At 37.5% G+C, this 26,420-nt stretch overlaps 1 protein-coding gene and 1 long non-coding RNA gene across 3 annotated transcripts in view; one reads left to right on the top strand and one right to left on the bottom strand.

Moving 5' to 3' along the window:
* Positions 1 to 17,110, top strand: part of LOC124080466 (uncharacterized) — a 42,211-nt gene extending 25,101 nt beyond the window's left edge. For both annotated transcript variants that reach the window (XR_009225126.1, XR_006847729.2), the window contains one exon: positions 6,568 to 17,110. This is a non-coding gene — a long non-coding RNA (uncharacterized LOC124080466). The remainder of the gene's footprint in view (positions 1 to 6,567) is intronic.
* Positions 1 to 24,251, bottom strand: part of Pon2 (paraoxonase 2) — a 30,020-nt gene extending 5,769 nt beyond the window's left edge. The window contains exons 1-5 of the mRNA XM_046426377.2: positions 24,093 to 24,251; positions 14,892 to 14,962; positions 6,677 to 6,732; positions 2,095 to 2,260; positions 1,440 to 1,566 (exon numbers count right to left, since the gene is read on the bottom strand). Of these exons, the coding sequence (XP_046282333.1) occupies positions 1,440 to 1,566; positions 2,095 to 2,260; positions 6,677 to 6,732; positions 14,892 to 14,962; positions 24,093 to 24,166 (494 nt within the window). The 5' untranslated portion in view covers positions 24,167 to 24,251. The remainder of the gene's footprint in view (positions 1 to 1,439; positions 1,567 to 2,094; positions 2,261 to 6,676; positions 6,733 to 14,891; positions 14,963 to 24,092) is intronic.
* Positions 24,252 to 26,420: the final 2,169 nt, after the last annotated feature.

Raw genomic sequence — 26,420 nt, 5'->3', positions numbered from 1 at the left:
AAGGTTGGTTTCCTTCTTTCTGAAAGAGCCCTATAATACAGAGGCTGCCTGAATAGTATTTATGCTCCTATTTATTATAAAGTGCATCTTGGGGAAAAAAATGATGGGAAGTTACATGCTTATGCCCTAGATAAGGAAGTAGAAATTAAAAATATCCATCAAAATTAAACTAAAAACAGTAGGTGAATGCAAGCTGAGCTGGGAGGATATACATGGTTCTCTTTTAGCCACCTTATCTGCTAGCATTATGTTCTTGACGTGGTAGTGACCCACTTCCAAATTGAATGCTTCCAATTCTATGGGGCCATTAGCCCACAGCTGCCAACTAACCACATGAGATCACTTTGTAGAAAAGCCCCATACAAAGCATACAAGCCCTGTATAAAACAGGCTATTCTCCCTTGGCAGGACAAGTGTTTGGGTGCTGAGTCATCTAAGATGAGGGCAACAGCAGGAAAAAATGGTAGGATGTGTCTTTATTATCAAGATGTGCCTGAAGAGTATCGCCCTGTAACTTAGCCTTTTGTCATTCTCAAGGAAATCCTCCAGAACACTGATTATTGTAAATAGAGCCCTCAATCTTCGTATGCCACGTTCTCCATGATCTATAAGGAAACTATACCACAGGTGTGTGTGTGATCGAGTGTGTGTATGTGTGTGTGTGTGTGTTTAGTGGTGTGTATACAGGTGAAGTAGCCCTTATCCAAAATACTTGGAACCAGAAATGTTTCTCATTTTTAAAAATTTGGAGTATTTGCATACATATAATGAGATATTTTGGTGATGGGACCCAGGTCTAGACATGAAATTTTTTTGAGGTGGATATCAGGGACTGAACTTAAGGGCACTAGACCACTGAGCCACATCCCCAGCCCTATTTGTGTCTTATTTAGAGACAGGGTCTCACTGAGTTGCTTAGTGCCTCACTTTTGCTGAGGCTGGCTTTGAACTCATGATCCTCCTGTCTCAGCCTCTGGAGCCATTAGGATTACAGACTTGTGCCACTAGCCTGGCAAAATGAAATTCTTTTATGTTTTATATGCATCTTACACATATAGCTAGGAGATAATTTGATACAATATTTTTAAGATTTGTACGTGAAACAAGTTTCATATTTAGATGATACACCTGACTCATGTCCAAGTTTCATGTTGAACTTTTACTTGTGGCATCAAATTAGGACTCAAAAAGTTTTGGATAATGGAACATTTTGGGTTTCAGATTGTTGAATTAGAAATGCTCAACCTGTATAAATATACATGCACATATAAACACACACGTATAAACTCTTATATTATGGGTAATATATATTACGTTTTATCTATAAGCTCATACATATGTATTAGCTCTTATAAAAGGTGAGAAGACCACTCATTATGGGGAAATGTTTGAAAATGCTAGAGAGAAACTAGAGAATGAACAAAAGAAGAAAACAATACCTTGGAAGAAGCTCATGTCTGATTGTTTTCAGGTGTAACAGAGAATTTTCTTCTTCTTGGAATTTAAAAATTTCCACTGTATTCTTGAATTCCGGGTGGTTTACAACAAAGAGATAAACTGTGTCATCTAAAGAATCCACAGAACAGAGTTAATTTGCAAGACATAACCATAGGACCTCTGGGTAGGCCCTGACATTTAAATACCACGGGCAAGGAAAGGTTGAATGTACAGCTGTTAGACGACCTAACAGATCATTCTTCTTCCCAGGCTTTCCCATCACTGTCTGGTGTTATTTCTGATCATTGGTCCTCTGACCTTTAAGAAAGAGTGTTTCCCACTCCGTATGCAGAATTCATGCATAATCTGTTTATAGTTTAATTCAGAAATATATCTCTTTTTAATACAATAATCATAGGTATATGAAAAGGTTATGAAATCTAAACAATTTTTCAGGTGTTAGCTGTTAGAAATTTCAAAATGTAGCATAATTTACTGCCAGCTGAAGAGGCAAGTGAACAAGTTGCTTATATGAAGATGCGGGAATAATTCATGAGAAAATTGTTTCTTTCCTATCAATAGGATCCAAATCTGTTTTCCACAGTCATCTGTGGGCCACTTCATGTTTCTCAACGTCGGTAGCTCATCAGCTCTTACCGTCATCTATGAAGGTGCTAATGCCATGTGGATTAAAGGAAGCCAAGTCAAAACCCCGGCTGATTCTTAATTCCAGTGCCCTGGGTTTTTCTTCTTTTAGGTCCATCATTAGTATTCCTCCAGGCTTATCTGGTGCAAAGCTGTGGAGTCCTGGATATTTCAGACCCTTTCCAAAACAGTAAGAAAAGTTAAATACAAAGGCTTAAGAAATTTTGCGGACTAAAGTGGGAACTGCACATGAATGATAAAGACTTTTTGGTTAAATGTGGTGGCATCAAGCCACAGAGACACAGGAAACAAGAGAAGACGAGAAAAAATTAAAAATTGGTAGCTGGAAAGCTGAACAATAAGGATTTTGCTGAGTTGAGATGGAAGATCAGGGATTTATTCTTTTCAAAAGGTACCAGGAGGTTGGTGGATGGGGAGATTCCAGGCAGAGCTGGAATCTCTGCATATTAACTGTGGAGACCCTCAAGCCCCTGACCAGTACTCTGCCTCCACAATGCTAGAAGTCCTCGTCAACAGTCCGTCACAATTCCTTTCGTTGTCTCACACCTCAGATCCAATATCTCAGCAAATTCTGTTGGCTTTGCCTTGAAAATGTATCCCTTCATATAAACATGAAATGTTCTTACCACCTCTTCTATGACTTCCCTGGTCCACATCACCACCATGTTATGGCAATCACCTCCTAATTGGCCTGGCTGCTACTGCCCTTAATACCCTATTGTCTATTGTCACCTCAGCTTCCAGATTGTGTCAGATTATATGATACCTCTAATTAAAATTCTGTGTGGCTCCCCATCTCCACCTGATCATAAGCAAAAGTTCTTAGAATACCCAGAAGTTGCCATATGATTAGCACATCTCACCTTCCTCACCCAGACACCCATCTCTTTCCTTCATCTACTCTGACTTGTCCTCAATTTCCTTAATGTTCTTCAACAAGACAGCCGGTTCTTGCTTTGGGCTTTTATTCACTGTTCAATATGGCCAGAAATGCCTGCACCCTACCCCAAGATATAGGGATCCTTTCTTTGGTTTCCTTACGTGTGTATCAAATGTCACCTTTTCAGTAAGGTTGTCCCTAACCAAAATACTCACCTGATCTGGCACATCCTGTCCTCCTTCTCCTGTTTTACTATTCTCCATTGCCTTCCTTGCCATTTGACATACCTACATAAATACTGTTCAGTACTTAGTATAGTAAGGGGTTAAGACAGAAATAGACTGAGATGACTACTGACCTCACTCAGGGCTCAAGGGCTGCTCTTCTTTCTGCCTGTGAGTCTCTTCTCTCCAAATCTGCAAGATTTATGCCTTCCCTTCCAATTGATCTCTGGGAAATGTCACTTATCAGACAGACCTTATCTGCACCCTCTCCAAAATGGCAGCATGATGTCACCTTCACTACAGATGTCACTCTCCATACTCCACCTTACTTTATTTTTTTGTTAAAGCACTGTCGCTGTCCAATACATACTCACAAAGCCCCACTGGAATGCAAGCCAAGACTTTGTCCTGTTTGTTCCCTGCTACATCCCACAGCCTGCAACAGTGTCTGGCACATATTCCATTCTCTTCCCATTTACTGGAAACATTACTTTTATCATGTCTTGGATCCCCATTTACTTATTGGTCTGTTAGGGGACTCTCTATTTTGTTCTTTATCTATCTCATGCCTATTCTTGTGCCAATGCACCACTTTTAAAATTACTGTATCTTTATACATATATTGCATATGTGCATGACATTCATATGGGAGACTAAATTTCTGTTCTGAATGGAAGAGTCTATCATTGCGTTTTGTTTTCTTCGACTCCATGGGAAGCCACAGCATTTGATAAGCTTATTTGAATCCAAACATTTCACTGAACTCTCCTCTGAGTTCTAATGGTCTGTTCATTGAATCTCTTGGATTGTCTAAAAAACAAGGAACCATATTATCTGGGAATAATGACACTTCTGTCTCTTTTTTCCTATCTCACATTTCTTTTCCTTTTTTTTATTAGGTTATTAAGAATTCTTAATAGATTATGGAAGGTTACAGTGGTACTGGGCACGTTCATCCTATTCTAAACATTAATGGAATGCTTCACTGTTAAAAATGATGTTTGCTGCAGGTTTCTGGGAATTTTCCTCCTATTTCTAGTTTGCTTGGAGCTTTTAACCAGGAATGAGTATTGAATTTTATTTAATGTTTCTTTTGGCACTCTAAGTCTCTCTCTTTTTTTAATTAGTTACTTCAGTTTTCTATTTATAAAATGCTGATTCATTTTTACATTCTTAAGGTAAAACCTCATGGGTGATAATAAATTTTACTAGACTGCACTCTTTTAGTTTACTAATACAATGCAGTTTTATTTTATGCAAATTTAATGGTACAATAAAAAACAAAGCCTCACTTCATGCACATAATTGGACACTTTAAATTTTTAAAAATCTACAATTACATACCTTCAAGGCTGGCAGGCAGAGTAAGTAAAATAAATTGGAATTATGCTATTGCTACATGGCAGTGATATTTTAGCTCTTAATAATCTCCATTCTTTAGTAATGTCCCCCCCCCAAATAGCATGGTTTACATGCACAGGAAGAACTTCCAGATGGTGATAATTCTTCATAATTATTTAAATAATTTTTTTAAAAATCCTTATTTCTGATAAAATAGAAGTAACATAAAATTCAACATCTTCACCATTTTGAACTGTACAGCTCAGTAGTGTTGGGTACATTCACCTTGTTTAAATCTTTTTAATATTCTATTCTGTGCTGTCCAGTTTCTCATCAAGTGTGATGCTATTCTCGAGGTGACCCTCAAATCCACGCCTGCACAATAGATGGGTTGAATGAGCTAAAATATTAGGAAGAGAAGCAAATCTTACGATGTATGAGCCATTCACTTAGAAGAGCACACTTTGAGAAGTGTGAGACACATCGCTGAGTAAATAAAAAATGCGACAATAAGGGAATGTTGTGAGGACAAAGGACAATTAATAGAGAAAAGCAGAAAAAAAATTTCTGTAGATGTGGCTACAAGACTATTGTGACTGTAATGTGCCCCTCAACCAAACTGGCTGTGGATTTATGTGCTTAGAAATCTCACTGTTTCTCCTTAGAATTTATCCCTATGGGGGTAAAAATCCTGATGAGGTAAGTTTAAAGAACACACCCATGCAAAAACAAACAATAAACATAGGGGGGATAGTAGAGGATAGGAAAGGCAGCAGAATACAACAGACACTAGTACGGCAACATGTAAATCAATGGATGTGTAACTGATGTGATTCTGCAATCTGTATACGGGGTAAAAATGGGAGTTCATAACCCACTTGAATCAAAGTGTGAAATATGATATATCAAGAACTATGTAATGTTTTAAACAACCAACAATAAAAATAAAAAATAAATAAATAAATAGCTCATTCAAAAAAAAAAAAAAAAAAAACAACAAACAAACAAAAAAACACCCCAATGAGACTGCTTTCTACTTTATCCAGGAATTTTGCATCTCAAGTTATGAATAATTTTGATTAGTGGTTCTAGTGGTTTTTTCCCTAAGCCTCTAGATAACATGCTTCCAAACAAACCCAGAGCCCTACTATAAATATCACTTGATTCATTAAATAAAACTTTTCTTTTAAAGCTGAATATACATTTTGGTGTATATTAACATCCATGGTATTTCCTTTTCCCTCAGGGGCACTAACAGTGGCTCACAATCTTTCATATAAAATCATCAGGAACCTGAGGAGTGTTCCAACCCTTATTCTCTTCCAAGCTGAGTTCTCTCACCTTTCCCATAAGTCTGACAACTATTTTATTAGTGTTGCATCTCTCTTCTAAACTATCTCCAAGTTTTCACATGCCTCCTGAGTCTCAGAGCCTGAAAATAATGGATATCGAGGGGGAACAAAATAATTAAAGTTAGTCTGAAGAATCAGATACTTCTTCTTCCAGAAAAACTGGACCCATGAAAGTCTTATCTCTGCCCAAACTTGAGAAGTGGGGTCAGAAGCCCTCATCTGCCTACTTGTCTGGATTTCCAATTACAATGGATAATGAAGAAGGCCAGCATCATGAAGGCTAATCAGTTTTAAAGTCTTTCTATGATGTGCTCAGAAGGGATATTATTTTTCAGATGATAGGAATTAAGGCAAAAAGGAAGAGTATAAATAAACTCAGTCAATGATTTTCCACTTAGGATAGGCTCTTCAGGGAAATAAAGAAAGAAAAAGCACTGGCCTTGTTTGGGAAAGTATATTGCTTGAAATAAATAACAAATATGAATATGTAAGATTGAAAATGCTTAAAACTGAATATGTAATGGAAAGAAGGATAGATCCTGTGTTTAAGACAAAAAAATGGTAGAATCTAACATCCACGATGATACCACAAATATCCTTTTTAATAACACACTTTAAAAACACACACTGCACTGGAATATTCTAACGTGATCAATCTTTTTTTCAGAACATATTTTGAAGAGTGAGGCATGTTTAAAGCAAGCTATTCCTCTATGGGCCTGAATAAATGCCCTGTCTCTCCTCTACTGCACGTGGAGAAATGAGATGGTACTCACCACACTAAAGAAAGCCAGGCCATTGGGAAGAATGTCAATATCTTCAGCACCAGCTTCTGTAAGTTCAAGTAAGTGGAGAAATATCATTTTCAGATTGTTATTCATTAGAGATAGCATCACTGGGACTTTGTTTATTCTATCAGAGTGTCTGTATCTTTATGGATGGTTCCAGTTTATTCCAGGACCCTATTCTCTTTAATAAATGTCAGTCTAAAACCTTTCCTAAACTGAACTTCTGACTTTAAATGTTAGATGTTTTATGTTTACTCAAATCAAAGTCAAGTTATCACCACATTTCCAGCTATGATATAGAACAAGCTGACATCTGTACACACTTATGATAAACATCCAGATGTCTGGATAAAAGTAATTGACATCAGGGGAATATTTCCTTCAGAAACCAGAACTCATAGTCATTTAACCATGCAAATTTCCTTGTCCTCTTCTCTGCTCATCCAATCTGCAACAAAAAGACATCTCTCTCATTAACGGAGATAAAACACCTGGGATTACATATTCCTTCTTTTACAAACAGTGCCTACTTGTTCTCATAAGCAAAGAAAGCTTTCTATTTAGGCTTTAAATTATAGGAAAGACTAGCAAAAGAAAATTAATGAAAAAATACCATGCACCTAAGCCAGTTGAAGCTTCCAACTCCCATCTCTGAGGCAGGCTACAATTACTATTGATTGTTTATTGATTGTCTGCAGTACACTTCACATAGCACTGCAAATAATTAGACATAAGGCCTTCCCAGCGGTCTCACTGTATAAATTCCAGAGACAGATAATAGACCCAAACACAAGAAAAGAGAAATAAAAATGGCTTAGATTAAGCCAAATCATGACACATTCTTTGAGTCCACAAAATCCAATCTTCCTGTTTAAGATCTCTCCAAAGGATTTTTCCAAGATTATTTCTAGGTTGTCAAAATCAAACAGCATCTATCTATACAGCCATTTTGGTTTTGATTTATGAGTTCGCTTTTAGCTGGTTACTTCTTCCACTGTTGCTTGTTCTACTATCATTGTACAGAGAAGCAAAACAAAATAAGAATGCCAAGAACTCTACTTTTAAGTGCCTATTGCTCAGAAAGAAGGCACATCTCAATAGCCTGAGCATGGTGGAGTGGACGGGGGCTGCGTGTCCCTAAACAGCCACAGATAGGCTTCACAGAATCTGTTAACCCTCTGAAATTCTATGCATGGCAAAATGTCTTATATGTAGAGATGAGAACTTTCCCTGTGAAAAGGACTACTGAAGATCAGCAGACTCAAAAACTACTAGCTTCTAGTCACAGGGATTCTCAACTGGGAATGAGCAGGGAGCAGAAGAGCTCTGTACCACAGATACACATAGACACATGTGCACGCATGCACACATACACAATTTCACTCCAAGTTTTGCTTTTTGGGCCCATCTAATAGAAGCTCAATTAATCCAAAACTTGTTTTTCCAGTAAAATTACTTAAGAAATTTTAATTTCCATGTGAACATGTTCATATGTATTAAAACAAGGTGAAATAAAAAATAATGATGTTTCTTTGAGGAGCAGAATTATGAGTGGTTTTCATTCTTTCTTTCTCTATATATGTACACATATAAACAGAAGAACCTTAAACAAATGCAAAATATAAATTATTTATTTAAAGTGTTCTGAGTATGTGCAAGGTCCTAGGTTCAATCACAGTAACACACACACACACACACACACACACACGGCTGGGGGGATATAGCTCAGTGGAAAGTAAACACTTGAGACCCTGTGTTCAATCCCCAACACCATAAATAAACAAATAAGTAAAAATGAAATAAAAGATAAAGTTTTCTACAAATAATAATCAAACAATCCAATATTTTAAAAAGATATTTTTATTTCAACCACATTATAACTTCTCATTTTACCTCCTCATTGTAACCCCCCCATTTTAATGAGGAAAAAAAAAGTCTTATCTGTACCTTACTTTGGCATATTTTCCAGATTTATTCATTCATCTTTCACTTCTAAAGTGAACACCACAATTGACTTTTATTATCTACATCACTTCTTTGATATGATTATTGCAAGAGTAGCCAATCCTGGAGAAATTCTTTTCTCCTCTAATTCAATAGTCATGGTAGGAATAACTACTAACATTAAGTACTCACAAGTACCAGGCTCTTTGTAAGTACTTTGCATATAACATTGCATATAATTTTATAACACTAAGAGGCAATGTTATTACCCCTTATTTTAGATCTGAAAATATGGAGGCTTTGAAAAGCAAATTGTTTAAATTACAAACCGGGAATCTGAGATTTGAATCATCTGGTGTGACTTAAAGCACATGAAAAATATTCAACCTAGAATTTAATGAACTTTTCTCTGTCAGAACCATCCCCTGGTTCCTCTCTAAAGATACTTCACTTTGTAAATTCAACTATGGTTAATTCCATATGTTGGCTTTGCCCCCCCCCAAAATTGTTGCTTCCGTGTTTCTCACAGAATTTTTCACCAATCCATATCCTGCACTTTTATTTAAAATCCTTTCTCCAGAAAGTCTTCTAGCTTAATACATCTAATGTTGATCCCTTCTTCTTACTTCAGCAATTATAGCTCCATGTCAGAGATGGCCAAATATCCCCCAGCATCCATGCACCCCTCTACCTTCTTAGCAATAAGCACAAAGCAACTTAGGTACAGATGACACTTCCTACCTTTTCTTGCTGATAGATGGTGACACATACACTATACGATATGTAGTCAATAACTTTTATTTATTAAGTCAGAAAGGCATGATATGACATGATATTTGTATAAAGCTCCCAAGAGTTGCAAAGAGCTCATTTCCAGTGGCGGCCAACGCAGCCCCATAGTATGTGTGTGCACACACACATGTGTTGATGGGGACAAAGGCAAGGGGGAAGAAGTCTTACCTCTTAGGGGTATTAACCTCAAGTGTACAGCCACTACTGTTTCCAAAACAGGAAATAAAAACACAGTCCTCCTGATCCTTACTGCCTACTATAGCTACTTGCCTTTGTCTATATGAGAAGGTATGTTCAGCACATGGTGTTCCTTACCATCAAAGACCACTGGACAAGCAACTGTAGTTAAAAATATATAACCACAAGTTATTATTAACCATTGTGCATTGCTAACATGGCACTCAACAAATGTTCATATGGTGTGTACTAACCACAGGGCAAAAGCAAAAAAAAAAAAAAGAATGAAAGAAAAGCACACTTCTAATTAGATCTAAAAATGTATCCCAAATGTGCTTCTAATCACTCATCTTCTCCGCTCTGTTGCCTTTTGAAGTGCCTCAGAGGCATTAAACACTTCAGGAAAAGGGCCAGAGGTGACATATTTCCTCCTTCTTTCCAATTCCAGACAGCAGCTCATACACATCACAACATAAAGGTCACAAACATAGACAGACGACTGTTCAGAATACAAATGCTGCAAGGCTTGTTTTTTCTCTGAGACGCGCTCCATCCCAGTGAGCTGTAACAGGAATACACTTGGCAGTTTGTCCTGTAATGTATCTGGTCGTGCCCTATTGTCTACTCTGAGACTTGAATTCACAGAAGGTGGGCTTCATGGGGCCAAGGGCTGTTTAATAATGTGACAATTATTAACTCAGTAGCAAAAGTCAACTAAGAGATCACTGACCCAACCTCCTACTCTTGTCCAATATCCCTCACAGATGCCACCTGGCTTTTGCTGGACCGGTTCTGAGGGGCTCTTCTTGATGGAAGCCAGAAGGCAGGATAAAGCTGTCTAGGTACTGGGGACTCTAGAACTGCCTTAGTCCTAGAGCTGTCTGCATTATCCAGCAGAGATCTAGTTGACCAGGCATTTGATACTGTGTTCGCATCCTCCTGGGAAGCGTTGGGGGAACTGAAAGAAAGAGAAGCTCCAGGATAGTCAACCAATCTGGGAGGAGGGAGATAGGACTAGGAAAATAACAAAAATAGCAATGAGAAAAAGGAAGCCAAACACATTGCAAAGAGAGATGTAAAGAACAAGAGGCCAGCAACAGGTCTGGAAAGGCACGCTTAAGCAGAAAGACTGCTCTAACAATGAGGGTTTGCTCTTGCTAACATTGCACAGTAAACCCTGTCAGGTATGAGTGGGGTTACAAATATGAGGTAGCTAGTTTATTCGTGTTCCCAAGTTGGGGAAGTTTATCCATGACTATCAAAATTTTAAACATAGATCCTAATGACAACAACCTTATTGTTAGAAAGATTTATTCACAGACATGCAAATGTAAGAGCAATGATGGTCACTGATTTGTTTGTAATTGCAACATCTACAACAATAGAATTATAAAAAACCAAGAAGCCTCTGCACAGCAAAGGAATCAATCAATAGGGTAAAGAATGGAAGAAAATATTTGCAAACTATCTGCAGGGGTTAATATCCAGAATATATAAGGAACTAAAACACAGCAAAAATACCCCAAATCATCCAATTTGAAAATGGACAAATAATCAGAATACACATTTATCAAAAGAAGACATACAATAACCAACAAGTATATAAAAAATGCTCAGAACACTAATCACCAGGGATATACCAATCAAAATTATAGAGAGACATTGTTTTACCCCATTAGGAATGGCTGCATCCAAAAAGACAAAAAAGTAACAAATGGAGGTGAGGATGTGGACAAAGGGAAACATTTATACACTATTGGCAGGAATGTAAACTGGTGTGTCTATTAGGAGAAGAGTATGGAGGTTTTTCAAAAAACTGAAAATAAAACTATCTCATCATATAGAAATACCTCTATTGGATATATATCCAAAGGAAATAAAATTCCTATTATCAAAGAAATAATCACATGACCAAGATCATTGCACCACTGTTCACAAAAACCAAAATATTAATTAAACAAGATGTCCATCAACAAATGAATGGATTTATAAAATGTGGTATATAGAGTCACTGGAATATTATCTAGCCATAAAAAAAGGACAAAATCCTTTCATTTTCAGCAATATGGATGGAGCTAGAGGGCATATTAAGTGAGATAAACCAGGCACAGATAGACAATTAACATATGTCTTCACTAATTTGAGGAAGCTAAAAAGTTGACCACATAAGAAGAGAATTGAATAGAGGTCACTGGAGGCTAGGAAGGGTAACTGAGACATGGGAAATAAAGGGTTGATAATAGTGCCAAAATACAGTTGAGTGAAAAGTAGTTCTGAAATTCTGTTGTATAGTAGAGTAATTGTAATCTATAATAATTAAAAAAAAACAACTAGAAGAAGAAAATTGAAGGTTCTTAACACAAAGAAACGGTAATACTTGAGGAGACAGAAATGCTGATTGCTTGATCTTATTAGATACAGTGTATACATGCATCAAATTATAATACTGTACCTTATAAATAAATATAAACATGTTAAATAAAAAATTAAAAAAGAAAAGAAAAAGAATCTCAAATACACATGTTTGATACAATCACCAAACAAGGCTTTATTTACTGTTCCTTAAATATACTGATAAGACTAAGAGAAGTTAACTATATTGCTTTAAACTCTCATTCCATTATTAGATTGTACCACCTATGGTAAAACATAAACGAATGTATACTTTTTCGCAAATTGTATAATTATCCTGCTTTAGCACAAGCATATTGCATTGCACTTTTCTTCTTCTGTTAAAAGCATTAATCTGGTTAAAGTAAATATTCAGGAATATGGCATAACTTTTTTAGACTGAGGGAGATCTATATTGTCTAACTGACTGAGAAGCAAGCAGTGCAATGGGAAGCTAAAGCAGGGACTCCTTTTTAGAAAGCATTTATACAAAAGTTTGCTGTCCTTATATTACAATTCATTTGGAGGGATTTGGGGCAGTCTGATGGAGGTCATATGAGAATTAAAGCCTTTGGCCTCCATCCTGGCAGGAGGGTGTGCCTAATTCATATTGGACATTTCTTCAGTTTTTAAAATACCAGGGACCTCCAAGAAAGAAAATATCCTGGGCCCCTTTTGACTTCTGAGATGGTCTGGGGAACCCATTTGTCAATTCAATATGACCCAAAGGAGATTCCTCTTGGAAATATCCAGAAGAACATTATAAATGTACGAGAAAATAATTAGCAAACCAAATGCCCATCAACAATGAAGGGATACATAAAATGTGGTACATACATACAAGAGAATCTTACTCAGCCTTAAAAAGGAAGGAAAGCCTGACACATGCTACAACATAGATGAACCTTTAAGACTACAGAGAGAAAAAAAAATCAGTCACAAAAAGACAAATACTGTATGATTCTACTTACACAAGGTATCTAGAACAGTCCAATTGATAGAGACAGCAGAATGGTGGTTGCCAGGAAAGAAGAGAATGGGGAATTATTGTTTAGTGGGTACAAAGTGTCAGTTTTGCATGATGGGAAAGTCCTGGAGATGGACATTAGTGATGGTTTCCCAACAACATAAACACACTGAACATTACTGACCTGTACACTTTAAAAGCAGCAAAATGATAAACTTTACATGATATGTATTTTACCTCAAATAAAATTAAAAACAAAAAAACAAAAACAAACAAGTAAGATAATCCTGCACCAAGCCAAATGTGCATTAAGTGATCAGTTATATAAATCATGGAATGTGAAAAAATTAAAAACGAATGAGGTAAACAGACCTATGAAAAGCTGTTCATGCCATGCTAGGAATAAAGCAGGTTGTAAAACATTTATACTAAGATGCCATTTGTGGGAAAAAAATGTATTTATATGCATATATGTATTTGCATGTACACCAAAAAAGAAAAAAAAAAAAGCTTTATATCTGGGGTTACTTCTGTGGGGGAATGGGGAGTTTGTTGAAAGATTTTTATTTTCCATTTTAGATCTTTCTGTACTGTTTGAACATATAATGTTTATGTGCACTTTGCACAGAATATACTGTGCGGTTACAGAAAAAAGATAACTAAGCTAACGTAAGTTTCCAAAAGATAGTATTAAGAACAAAAAGGTAGTTTAGAAATATTATGTATAATTTGACCTCATTTGTGTTTTTTTTTTTAAGTCATGTGTGTGAAAGTATTCCTAAATAGGCCGGAAAAGTATGTTCAACAATGTTACTTATTAGGAGGAGCAGAATGCTTCTGTGCAATCTGGATTTCAATTTCTTGAAAACAAAACAAAAAATTGAAAGGTCTCTCCCACCTCTAGATGTTGTTACATAAGGACTAGAAGGGATAAAATGTTAGTTTAGTCATTTCTACACTGTAGTTTACAGAGTCAGATTATAATTAAATTTCCCAAGATCTTTTTTGGACTCTAAAAACTTCTAGCCTAACTAGAAACTCATCATTGCAGGTGAAAAATATGAAAGGCCATGCTTTGCACCAGTTCACATTGTATGTGTGTGGCAGGACCACAGCTAGACACCAGGTACTGCTCCCCCCTGCCCCTTTCCAACCGTAACTTATCTCACTAATAATGCAATAACAGTTACTGAGAGTCTACTGTATAGTAGGGACTTTGGTATATGGAACAAGGTAAAAAGCAGCAAGACACAGACTTTGCCTGGAAGAAATTACAGAGAATCCACAGAGTTCCTCAGTGCGAGGAGAAAGTCTGAGCAGATCTCTCATCCTGTGCATCAGAACCAAACCTGTTTGTTCAGTTCTGAGACTCAGGCATTGTGGAGCATCCTGCATGGAGTCATGGAGACAGGGACACCCCAATCATTGTTCTTCCCTCTGTAGTCACCACATAGAAAACAAATACAAACAAGTATATTTGATGCTTCATGAAATAAATTGAACACAAATATACATTAGCTATCAGAAAAGATGCTGGTTCCAGAGTAGCAGCAAGATAAATGCTGTTCCTGATTACAAGGAACTTACGTTCCTTCCAACTTCAGTAGTGGTGAATAGGACAATGAACTCAGGATGCAGAGGCCGTCCACAACAAACAGAATTTACAAATGAAATTCAGAGGAGTCATGGAATAAGCCATAAATCAAATAGTAAGCAAAGGATTACATAAACAATTAATAAATTACAGTCAGCATAAGAAAAGAGAAATACAGGATGCATAAGATCAAAAGAGACAGACCAAAGAGGGTTCTGCTGATCATGTGGTTTAATTGCTGAAAAACACTAATTGCTTGCCAAAATACTGTTAATGAGTGTTTTAATGTTGGTGGTCCAACACTGTAATGTGTAAAACAAGCATTTTCTCATACATACCAATTCCTTTAATCAGGTGGCAGTTTGGAAGATCTACAGATTCCACTTCTCCGGTGGCTTTAAGTCGATTTCTGTTTAAAACAAAACAAAATAAAACAAACTTTGTTTATACGTTCCCTGCTTTGTTCCAGAAAGGGTTTAAAGAGGCTTTTAGCAATACATAAAGCAGCATAAACCTAAAGCAGATGAAAGTGAAGACAGAAAAACAAGTGTAGGAACATGAAACAGCACCAGAAAGAAGTTAAAACAAAAAAACACAAGGCGCTGAAGTTCTGCATATGGACAGGGCTCTGAGAGAAAGCCCAGCACTCGACAAACACAACTTGTTTATAATATAACAGAGCACCAGGTCACATTTCTTGCAGCTCTGATGGGAAAAGACCTCAGATGTAGCTCTAGGAGCCCTTTCCACTGAAGAGCCAAACAATGAAACATGGCAGTCTCACTCCATGTCTGAAAAAGGCCAAGAACAAAGGGCACCACTCAGCACACACCCACAAAGAGTTACTAAGGAATACAATGTGTACCAGGGTTGGAAGTTTGGAGAGCACCATCTAACTTTGGCAAATTACTGATCTGGTTGTTTTGGGAGGCAGGGAAGAAGAAGAAATAACTAGGGAATGTTGAACTCCACTAGGGTATCTTCTCCCATCATTTCCACCCTAGAGGACTACAAGGCAGTTTGGGCCAAAACATGTGGAAATGACAATTTTGAAGTACACATACTGCGGGCTTTTTCTTCTCTTTTTCTCACCTCTCGGTTCTCTGGAGCCATAAGAAACAGAAATTGTATTTGCAGGGAACTTGGCAATTTTTAAAATGGTTCCACACACAGTAATCTGCCCCTCGTTCTCCTATTTGAATCCCTGACAGCTTCTGACTTCCAGACACTGAATATGGGAAAGGGTACTGGTTTCTTGGCAAAATAGGGCCTAGGTCATCCAGAACTACTAACTGGTTGGGCTAACTCTACATTCTGACAATTCATATCATAAAGCTTCTAAATAAAGTGTTAACCAGTAAGTATTTGGAATCATACAACTCAAATAATATTAAATTTCTTGAAATAATACATCAATGAAACAAATAATGTATAAATATAAATAATAATAATGTATAATGCAAAAACAAAATACATTATTAAAAAATTTAAATCAAAGTAACAAAATACAACAAATCTCACTCTTACATGCCCCAAGAGTAATTTAAAAGGAAAAAAAAAAGAGTATATAAATTACATGTAGTGGTAGCAATAGGAATAATGATGAAGACTATGCTGATGATAACCATGAGTGGTGAAGGAAATCAGTAATACAGCAGTTATAATTCACTGTTGTTTTAAGTCTACTATGGTTTTAAGTGATTTACCTCAATGATTTCATTCAATTCTTCAAAGCAACCCTGCAAATTAGGTACCATCATCCCCATTTTAGAGATGATGAAACTGTCTTGAAGAAGAAAAGCAGTTTCCCTGGAGGTCCACTCAGTGAGGAAGCACTGGAGCCAGCTATCACACAGAGGTGGCCCTTGCCCTACGACTCTGTGCTTTCCTCAGGAGCACTGAGATCCGTGCTGAGTCCCAGCAGGAACACTCCATGATCCTTGGCAGATCAGTGAGTCTCTGCAGGCCTCAGTTTTCCATATGGATACAAGAAGGATGAACCCGAAAGACTTCCAAGATCCTGATAATATGTGGCTCCAGAAACAGATGTACATACAAATCAATGGGTCACAGCTGTAGTTTGTACGTGAAGTATCATGTGTTGACTTGGGTGTCAATTTTATATAACTTACCCACTATGTCTATTTGACTATACAGAAATAGGGATGATGACGATTACCTCTACTTTTTCAAAGATAAACTGTATGATTAAATACAATCTGTTCTACGTGAATCCGAACCCACAACAAGGAAGGGAAAGATAGAAGTTCATTGGACTAGACAAAGGAGAATGAAGGGGGAATGGAAATAGAAAAGACAGTAGAATGAATTGGACATATCTTTTCCTATCGTATTGATAGGAAATTATGATGTGGAGTTATATTGGTATTCACATGACCAATATAACTCCACATCATATACAACCACAATAATGGGATCCTAATTGGAACAAGTTATACTTATTCTATGTATATATAATATATCAAAAATAAACTCCACCTATGAAGAACAAATTTTAAAAAATAAATAATAAATATAATCTGTTTAAAGAAACATGCTCAGTTGTATTTGAATGGTTTAATATGAGGTATTTATTTCAGTCAACTTAGGTTTGTATAGATAGCTGCCTGATGATGCACTTGGCTAAAAAGAGCAATCTTCAACTAGTTTAGTTGTACAAAATCACCTTTGGAGATGCAGACTACCTGCTATTAATATTGAAGAGCTACATAAGGGCTGTGCATGATTTCCAGTTACTCAAATAAGTTTTTCCCTTGGCTTTCCTTTATTATGAAAGAAAAGGAGGATTTTGCTTCAATCCGCTTTGGCTCATCAAGTCTTCCAGACTCCCTTGGTAGAAAACTGCTAGACTTTCTCCCTGGAATCATACAGCTCAAGTTTTGGGGAAAGGTACTTTTGTTCCTGATAAAAATGGTAGACACAAGAAGAGAGAGCTAGTGCGCACCTCCCCTCCTCCCTTCTTTGTAATTTGAACACACACACACACACACACACACAGAGTCCTTGAGAAAACAGGAACAACAGCAGTCATTCCATTCTCGACAAGCACAAGGCTGTAAAGTCAACAGTGAAAGGTCACAGCATGAAAACAGAGAACCCAGTTTGTTGCTGTGATCACTGACTGAGAATATGCCCTAGCTACAGTTTTTGTCATGTAAGAAAAATAAGTCCCTATTTGTATAAGTCACCATTAATTTGATGTATGTTACTTGCAGCTGAAAGCATTCCTAAATAATATCAGATTTAAGCTTGGAGAATAAAGAAAGCTATGCAAACCTCTTTGAATTGGCAGATCAAAAAGGCTATCATTATTCATGTAAAAGTATAAAATACATAGTATAAACACAAATACCATGAGATGTGAAAAGGAAAATCTTTTTACTTTTGTACGGAATGTTTGCTCTCTAACACTTCATGTCCATAGCAAGCTTATGGTTACTGTAGGTCTGAGATGGCATGGCTGTTGCCACTCTGCTGTCAGTACTCTGCTGTCATGCAGACATCACTAATCAACCACAGCATTCCTTCCCTTCAACCCAGAGCCAGCCTCAGACACTTTGTTCCAACAACCACGACAATGTATTAAAATAGATGCTCAAGATGATAACTCTTTGCCTTCTCTGCTAGAGGTTCCTTTTGTTTTTCTTCCTTTTCTTTTTCCTTACAATTCAATTATTTTCCTTTGAGTTACAAGCCTATGGCAGGATATAAGCTGGCTTCCCTTGGCTATCAGCAATCATTCCCAGATGATCCCATTGGAAATCATGCATATTGGAGATCTTAATCTGGGGTCCTAGACCTTCAAGGAATCCATGGGTAGAATTTAGAGACTCATGACCTTGGGTGGGGGAAAAATACTACTGTAGTTAAACCTCTAACTGAATAGAGTACTCTTTTTGATAATGAGTGGGAACAACAAGCCACAGTACCTCTTATTAGCAATACCTGTGACTCTAAATATCAACAATTACAGGTACTGCTGCCATCACATTTCAGTTGCTATAGCCATCTCCAAGTGCCATTTACACTCATCATTACTTCAAACTATCACTGTTTGACATTTACCCACCTCTGGATCTCATCAAAAAATAAAAATAAAAACAAACTTTTTAAAACTCATGTTATTATTCATAAGTTAGATTTTAAAATAATTTGGTAATAGTATTTAAGTATGATTGGTTCATTTTGTATCCCTATGCGTTTTATTTTATTCTATGCATATAAAAATACAACGCCAGGGCTGAGGATGTAATTCAGTTCAATGTATAATGTTTGCCTAACATGTGTGAGGCCCTGGGTTCAATCCCAGCACTGCAAGAGTTTCAATGATGCTAAGAAGAAATCAAGGCTACTTTGCCAGACTACTAATAGATCTACATCCTAAAAAGTCTAAGAAATCTTGCACAAACATCATTGTCATCGTATGTAATTTTTATTAAGCTTACTATGTGCTTGGCATTATTCTAAGCATATGATACAGGTGACCTCATTTATTTCTTATAATCCCAGAATGGAGCAAGTGGGTGGTACTCCATCCTACAGATCAGGACACTACTGCACAGAAAGGTGAAATAACTAGTCCAAGGTATAAGATAATAAAGATGTTAATAAATTCAGGGTATCTTACCACACAACACATGAATTCTTAACCAATAGTCATTAACATGATATCAATCTCTATTTCTTCTATTTCTAGTATTTATCCAGAGTGGAACACAACAACGACTTCTTGTCACTGGCTTACTCATGGTAGGGAGCATAGAAGGCAAACCATGCAACAGTGTCAATATACTTCAAGCAAAGTTGGAACAGGGTTACTATGAGCCAGTACTTTGGGCCATATGGCACTGCCTTCCAGCTTACAAAACATTGGTGGGGCTTTGTCTTCCTTGTGCAGATATATACAAACATGGGCTTTATCTTTTATATGTAGATATAAAAATCTTTGGAATTCAGCTTCTAGGACCTTGCAACGTTTGCACAAAGTAACTAAGAATTTGTGTGTAGGCATGCAAACCTGGAGAAAATTTGTCAATGGTACAGAGGGTTGGAAGTGATGAAGAAGTTGGAACAAACTGGAATCAGAAGACCTGGCATAGCTAACAAGTCCAGCACTAATTAATTACCTGATGGCCTAAGTAGTTAAGCTCTCCAAACCTCAATATTTACATGTGTAATAAAGAAAAACAAAATATCTGCACACAGATATATAAAATGAAAGCATAAAAACAAAAGGATATTCTTTCAAAATGTTGATAAATTGTACATTTTGGTTTCATATAAAGAACTTTCTACACTTGACAGTGACCAGCACAGAGTAGATAAGTGATAAGCAGAATGGTAATTAAAAAAGAAAAAAAAAAAAAGCTGCCTCTTTTGAAGAGTTTCAAAACAGATTCCAGAGTCGCTTTTTGGAGCTGTCATAAAAGTCATCAACCATTAAGCAAAATGTCCAGACACTTGTTTTGGGGGTTTCTGCCCACTCTTGGATCTCTGATGCATTCAAGTCATCTCATGACTCATCCAAACAAGGCTGTGTATTTTGCAATAGGGAGTAAAAAGTCTGAGAATGTTTGTTTATCTCTATTTTCTTATTTCTCAACTAGGGAAGGGTAGAAAAGATGGGTGGGGAATGCCATCCTCTCCTGGGAACCTCAGTCAGTTACAGTTCCAAAGGAAACAGACAATCTTGATTACATTTATCCACCTGGGACATACTTACACTAAAACTTCCCCATTGTTTATCTGAAACACAAGTAGAAATTTAAATGGGTATCCTGGGGGAGCCAAATAACTTGGTTGCTAAAGTACCATCTGCAATAACTAATTAAATAGCAGACACCAGAGTAGAGCACAAAAAACAAAGTTTGTGTCCTTTCACCTTCCTTTGAAAAGTCTTTCTTTATGGGAAGCTGGGAACATGCTGCTTTTTGTCAAGGTATGACAGGAGAAATGCCATAGATCTGAGCACTCAATCACACTGCAGAGAGTAGACACCCGTCCTCAAACACAGTCACCAGATACCACACAGGGTGCCCAGTCAAATCTGAATGTCAGACAATGAATAATGTTTTAGTACAATTACATCCTAAAGTCCATGCTTATACTACAATTAAAGTATAAGAATTCCACACTAATATTAAAAAAATGATTCGTTGTTTATCTGAAATTTATATCTAACTAGGCATTCTGCATTTTTGTTTGCTAAATCAAGCCACCTCCCACTTACCCCCATCACCTATCACCTCACCCCATATTACCTCACTGCCTTTGGAGCTTCAACTAGCCAATAAAGTTACCAACCTATAAAATCACTGCTCATTAAAATTTATCACAGTCAAATCTTTGTAAAGAAAAGTTGCATCACACTGTGAACTATTTATTGGGTACAATCTATGTCATTAAGCTTTATTTGCTTTGTCTTAGGTTTGCAATTATAATATGTATCATTCAAAGGGACTTAATTTCAAAACTTGAAGATTAGAAGGGAGGAAAATTGTTAAGAAAATTTCAATTTGTGTACAGGCAATTTGAAAATTAGTGACAACTTAATGAGCCTGTGAATTTTGGTGGTCTTGCTTTTAAATCAGAGTTGGAAAGATCATACAAAGTCATCAAAACTCACTAGGTCTTAAAAGCACAGGCAACGAAAGCAAAAACAGACACAGCAAAGGAAACAATCAACAGGGTGAAGAGACAACCTACAGAATGGGAGAATATTCTTGGAATACATCTGATAAGGGGTTACATCCAGAATATACAATGAACTCAACTCATTCATTCATACCACAAAACCCCAACAATTTGAAAATAGAGCAAAAATCCTGAACAGACATTTCTCAAAAGAAGATATATAAATGGCCAATAGATATATGAAAAATATAATCAACATCACTGGTCATTAGGAAAATGAAAATCAAAATTTCAACAAGATACCCCCTCACTCTAGTTGGAATATCTATTATCCGAAAGACAACAAAAAATAAGTGTTGGAAAAGTTTTTTTTTTTTTTTTTTTTCCTTTTCTTTTCAGTGCTGGGTATGGAACACAGGCCCTTGAACCGGCTAGGCAAGTGCTCTATCACTGAGCAACACCCTTAGGCCATAAAGGGAACATTTGTTTACTCTTCTGGAGAATGTAAGTTAGTATAGCCATTATGGAAAACAACATGGAAGTTCTTTGAAACAGTAAAAATAGACCCAGAAATCCTACTCCTGGGTATATATGCAAAGGAAATAAAATCAGTATGTGGAAACATCTGCACTCTCATGTTCTCTGAGGCACTATTCACAACAGCCAAGAAAGAGGAACAGCTTAAGTGTCCAGCAGTGGGTAAATGGATAAATAAAATAAAACGTGGTACAATGGAATACTATTCATCTACAAAAAGTGACAAAATCCCTGTCATTTAAGATAAACCTGAAACATGTAAGTAAAATAATTCAAGCACAGAAAGACAAATATTGCACGATCTCATTCATAGGAGGAATCTTACAAAGTTGATCTGTAGAAGTTGGAGTGCAGTAATAGTTATAAAAGGCTAGGGAGAGGGAGAGATGGGTACAATGGGTACAATGTTACAAGTAGGGTTACAATGTTATTGCACAATAGAGTGACTAAAGTTAACAAGAGTAAAGTATATTTCAAAATAAGGAGAAGGATTTGAATGTTCTTACCACAAAATTTTATAAATGTGTAAGGTGATGATAGCTATGCTAATTACCCAGATTTGATCACAATAGTACACAAAATATATATTTTATCTCATAAATACATACTTATTATTTGTCAATCAAAAATAAAACTAAAGAACAAAAAAAATATCATTCAACTCAATGGTTCTGCACAGAGCATTTACATAACATGATAATTAAGATCAACATGTCCATTTCCTATCAATGAGCATTCTTTCCTCAGTAAAACAAACGCCTGCATTGGTTATCAGCAGATGAAACTACAGCTATGGGACATGGAGCAACCGTGGAAAGCTATGGTGTCACTTTTGATCTTCCTTCCTTGGATTAGAGAGTTTTGGGTCCCGGTTCTCCTCTTCAAACCACTGTAATACCTTAACTAGTTTCCCTATGTTTATACTCTATTCCAGAAGTTCTCAACCCTGAGAATTATCAGGAGAGGATTTTGTTTGGTTGGTAGACTGGGGTTACTTATTTATTTATTTTTTTTGTTGTTTGTTTGCAGTGGTAGGTATCACATTCCAAGTCTCATACATGCTAGGTAAGCACTCTATCTCTGAATTACATTCCCAGATTATCAGGAGAGGGTTTTTTAAATAAATAAATAAATAACCAAAGACCAACTAAGTTATTATCTCTAGGGTGCTACCCAGAGACCAGCCCTTTAGGAGATCCCAATGTACAGATAACCACTGCTCTATCCTTGCAGGTTCATTTTCATAAGGCAAAACTGGTTATATCAGGTTCTTACGGAACAAACAAAACCCATCAGACCTTCTCTTTGCCCATCAAAAAAGGGCCAGGTTTTGAACTTATTCAACAGCCTAAAAGCCCATCCTTCCCACTACCCCTACTATTCTCATTCCTTGACTTTATACTTCCTTCAAACTGGTACTCCAATTCTCATCTTAGACCTTTGCTCAACTGCACTTTGAATCCTCAAAGGACTCCTCCATCACCACACTTACAAGCACGGTCACTTCAAAGCCAATGTCAATCTCTCTTCCACCAGAACTCCTTCAGGGGATGTACAACTACCTGGGTTCCATTGTACCGGACCTGGGCATAGTAATTCATATATTTATTTTGTTTCTCTCCTCCCCTATATTAAGGTAAACTCCATTAAGGTATAAATTTACAATAGTAGCCTGCCCAGAAGAACACAGCATACATACCTAGTAGGTGTTTAATATTTCCAGAAGGCTTTCTCATGAGGCTTATAAAATTTTAATCGGTAATTTAGAAACCTTGATGTCTAACCATCATGCTTCCAATATAACTAAAATATGAGACGTGCTTCTACTGTTTGGCTTTCTGGCTTCAGGGATCCAGGGTGAATAAGGAAGTGATGTAAGAACAGTAGCTTTGTCAAGTGGCTTTGATCTACAGCGCCAAGATGAGAAAACAGAAGTGTTTCTCCAACTATGCAGGGGAGGGATGGAGAGAGCAATATTAAAGAGGGGTCTGGTTCAGGCAACAAAGGGAAGCAGCACCAGTGGCCTGAAATAAATCTTTATAATTAAAGTTTCAATGCATGAGTAATAGTTTTGTTTTCAAGTGAAAGCACTAGTTTTGCCCTTGAGTAATTGCAAAGCACTCCCTTGTCAACTTAGGCAGAACTTGGTAAGCAGCAAAGGCTTATAAACTTTTTAGAAAGTATCCGGGTGGGGGTGGGGTGGGCCCAGCTAGCCCAGGGAACCCAGAGCCATCAACAGCTCTTCACTCCGCCCACGATCCCCCGCCCCGGAGAATCTCTCCACCCGCTGGCGTCCGCTCCCGCAGCCTGGGGACCCTCGAGGAGGGGCGCCAGGAAGCCCCACCTACCTGAGCGCCAGGAACCTCTCGCCCAGGAGCGCCAGCGCCATCCCCATCAAGCTCACACTCACCAGCCGCCCCATGGCGCGGGAGCTGGCCGGCCGTGTGGCTCGGGCCAGGCCAGGCAGCACCGTGGGAGGTGCCAGCTCACCCCACCCGGCGCGCAGGCCCGCCCCGCCCGATCCCGCTACCAAGCCGCCGAGGCTCCGCCCTGCGCTGGGCCTGGCCTTTGTCTGCGCGAACCTGCTGCCCAGACACCTTCCCTCGCAGACCTCCCACGACCTAGTTAGTTTAATGGCCCCAAACCTTGAGATCCTGCTGTCCTTTCCCGAACAACCCACACAAAACCTTTCTGCACACCTTTCTGAACTCCCCACTCGTCAGACGTTCCTTACAGAAAGTTTCCTACTGAAAAGTAAGAAACTTTCAAAGTTTTACAAAGACTTTTTTTTTTAATTGGAGAAAATAGTAATGGGGCATATCTTGTAAATATATCATGTTGGAATTACTGCTTTTTATAATAGGATGCGGATGGGAGGAAAACAATATCCTGATTCCAGCAAGACTTCATCTACACTAGAAATCTAAGTACTTTTTTTTTTTAACCCAAACTCAATTTATGGGAATAAGAGTAGGTCTTTTTCCTTCTCTCTCTCTCTCGCCTTATTTTCTTCCTATACTCACAATATGAAGAAAAAACATACATAAATATACATATGTGTGTGTGTGTGTGTGTGTGTGTGCACGCGTGTAGTATGTATATATATGAAACACCCATCAAGACAATTGAGATTCTAAGGAAGGAACATCCCAAGTTCCAGGCCAGCCTTAACAACTTAAGGAGACCCTGTCTTAAAATTAAAAATACAAGGGCTAGAGATATAACTCATTGGTAAAGGGCCCCTGGGTTCAATCCCCAGTACTGGGGAAAAGAAAAAAATCGAGACGGTTACAAACAAATGACTACTTCTAATGGTTTTTAGAGTTGAATTGCACAATATGTAGACAGAAATGGTCAAAATTTGTCAGTGTTTAACAAATATCAGTTTCATAAACAACCACTAAAGAGAAGCAGATGCCAATTTTCTCACCTACACCTTTCCAAAAATGAAAAGAAAAAAAAAGAACTTATATATATATCTTCTGATTCTATATATCTCTGATTCAGTCCTAAGGGTAAGGGATATTGTATTATTCTGGACAGAGAGCTAAGTAGTTGTTCTTTGAAAGTCCAGGAAGCTTTATTCTTCTTTTGTGTGAAGGACCCCTCTAGCAGTAGTGACACTTAATAGATACCTTCTCAGAATAACTTTTTAAAATACAAACAATAAAATATATAGGACTGCAAAGAGAACAGTTTACAATTAAATACAATTGTCAAAGTACTTTAAAAAGAGATCTGTGTACTGGGGTTGTTGCTTAGCAGTAGAGCTTTTGCCTAGCATATGTGAGGTTCTGGGTTCAATCCCCAGTGGTAGAAAACAAACAAAAATGTCAAGTTTGTGCTACAGTAATAAAGTACTATAATGTGTGCTATGTTATTTGACACGTTAAATAACAATATCTCACAGCATTCTTTCAGTGTTGAAGAGCATAAATTTTGTTTCAAACCTCTGTAACAGCTGGGCACACACCTGTAATCCCAGCTACTCTGGAGGCTGAGGCACCACAAGTTCTAGTTCAACCTGCTCAATTTAGTGAGACATTGTCTCAAAATAAAAATAAATAAATAAATAAATAAAATGGGTTAGGAGTGTAGCTCAGTAGTAAAGTGCCCCATGATAAGCACTTGCTTATCATGTGTGAGTCCCTGGGTTCAAACTCTGGTATCACCACCACCAAAACAAAACAACCCCCCTCCCACAAAAACAACAACAACAAAAAAAAAACTTTCTAGCAACTGTAATGAAACTGTTACTTCCATTGGAATCAAGGTTACAAGTAGTGCTAATGTTTCTGAGGTGTGTTTCTTACTTTTATAAATGAAATACTAAATTTTGTTTGAAGTCAAGATCCACCCTGAACTCCACCCCGCCCCCATCCCCCACCCCCCCCACACACCCCCTCCCTGCCTAGTACCAGAGACTAAACCCAGAAGTTTATACATGCTGGGTAGGGACTGTACCACTGAGTTATACCTCCTGCTCCTCTTGAAGTGATGGACCACTTGGATTAAGAACCTTGAATTAGGGTAAGGCTATGACTGTATAAATGGAGGGGGATTCCCCTCATATCTGGTACTAATAATTGGGGAGGAAAAGAATCTCACAAATGCAGTCAGACTTTAGGTGGTGGATGTAAAACAGGACCTGAGACTATTATCTGGGACTTCTTGCT

The sequence above is a fragment of the Marmota monax genome, unplaced genomic scaffold (genome assembly GCF_021218885.2).
Source record: "Marmota monax isolate L192 unplaced genomic scaffold, Marmota_monax_Labrador192_F-V1.1 WCK01_AAM20220418_F8-fsc00321, whole genome shotgun sequence".
Classification (NCBI taxonomy): domain Eukaryota; kingdom Metazoa; phylum Chordata; class Mammalia; order Rodentia; family Sciuridae; genus Marmota; species Marmota monax.
Note: the sequence above shows the minus strand (reverse complement) of the source record. Positions and strands in the feature narration are given on the sequence as shown.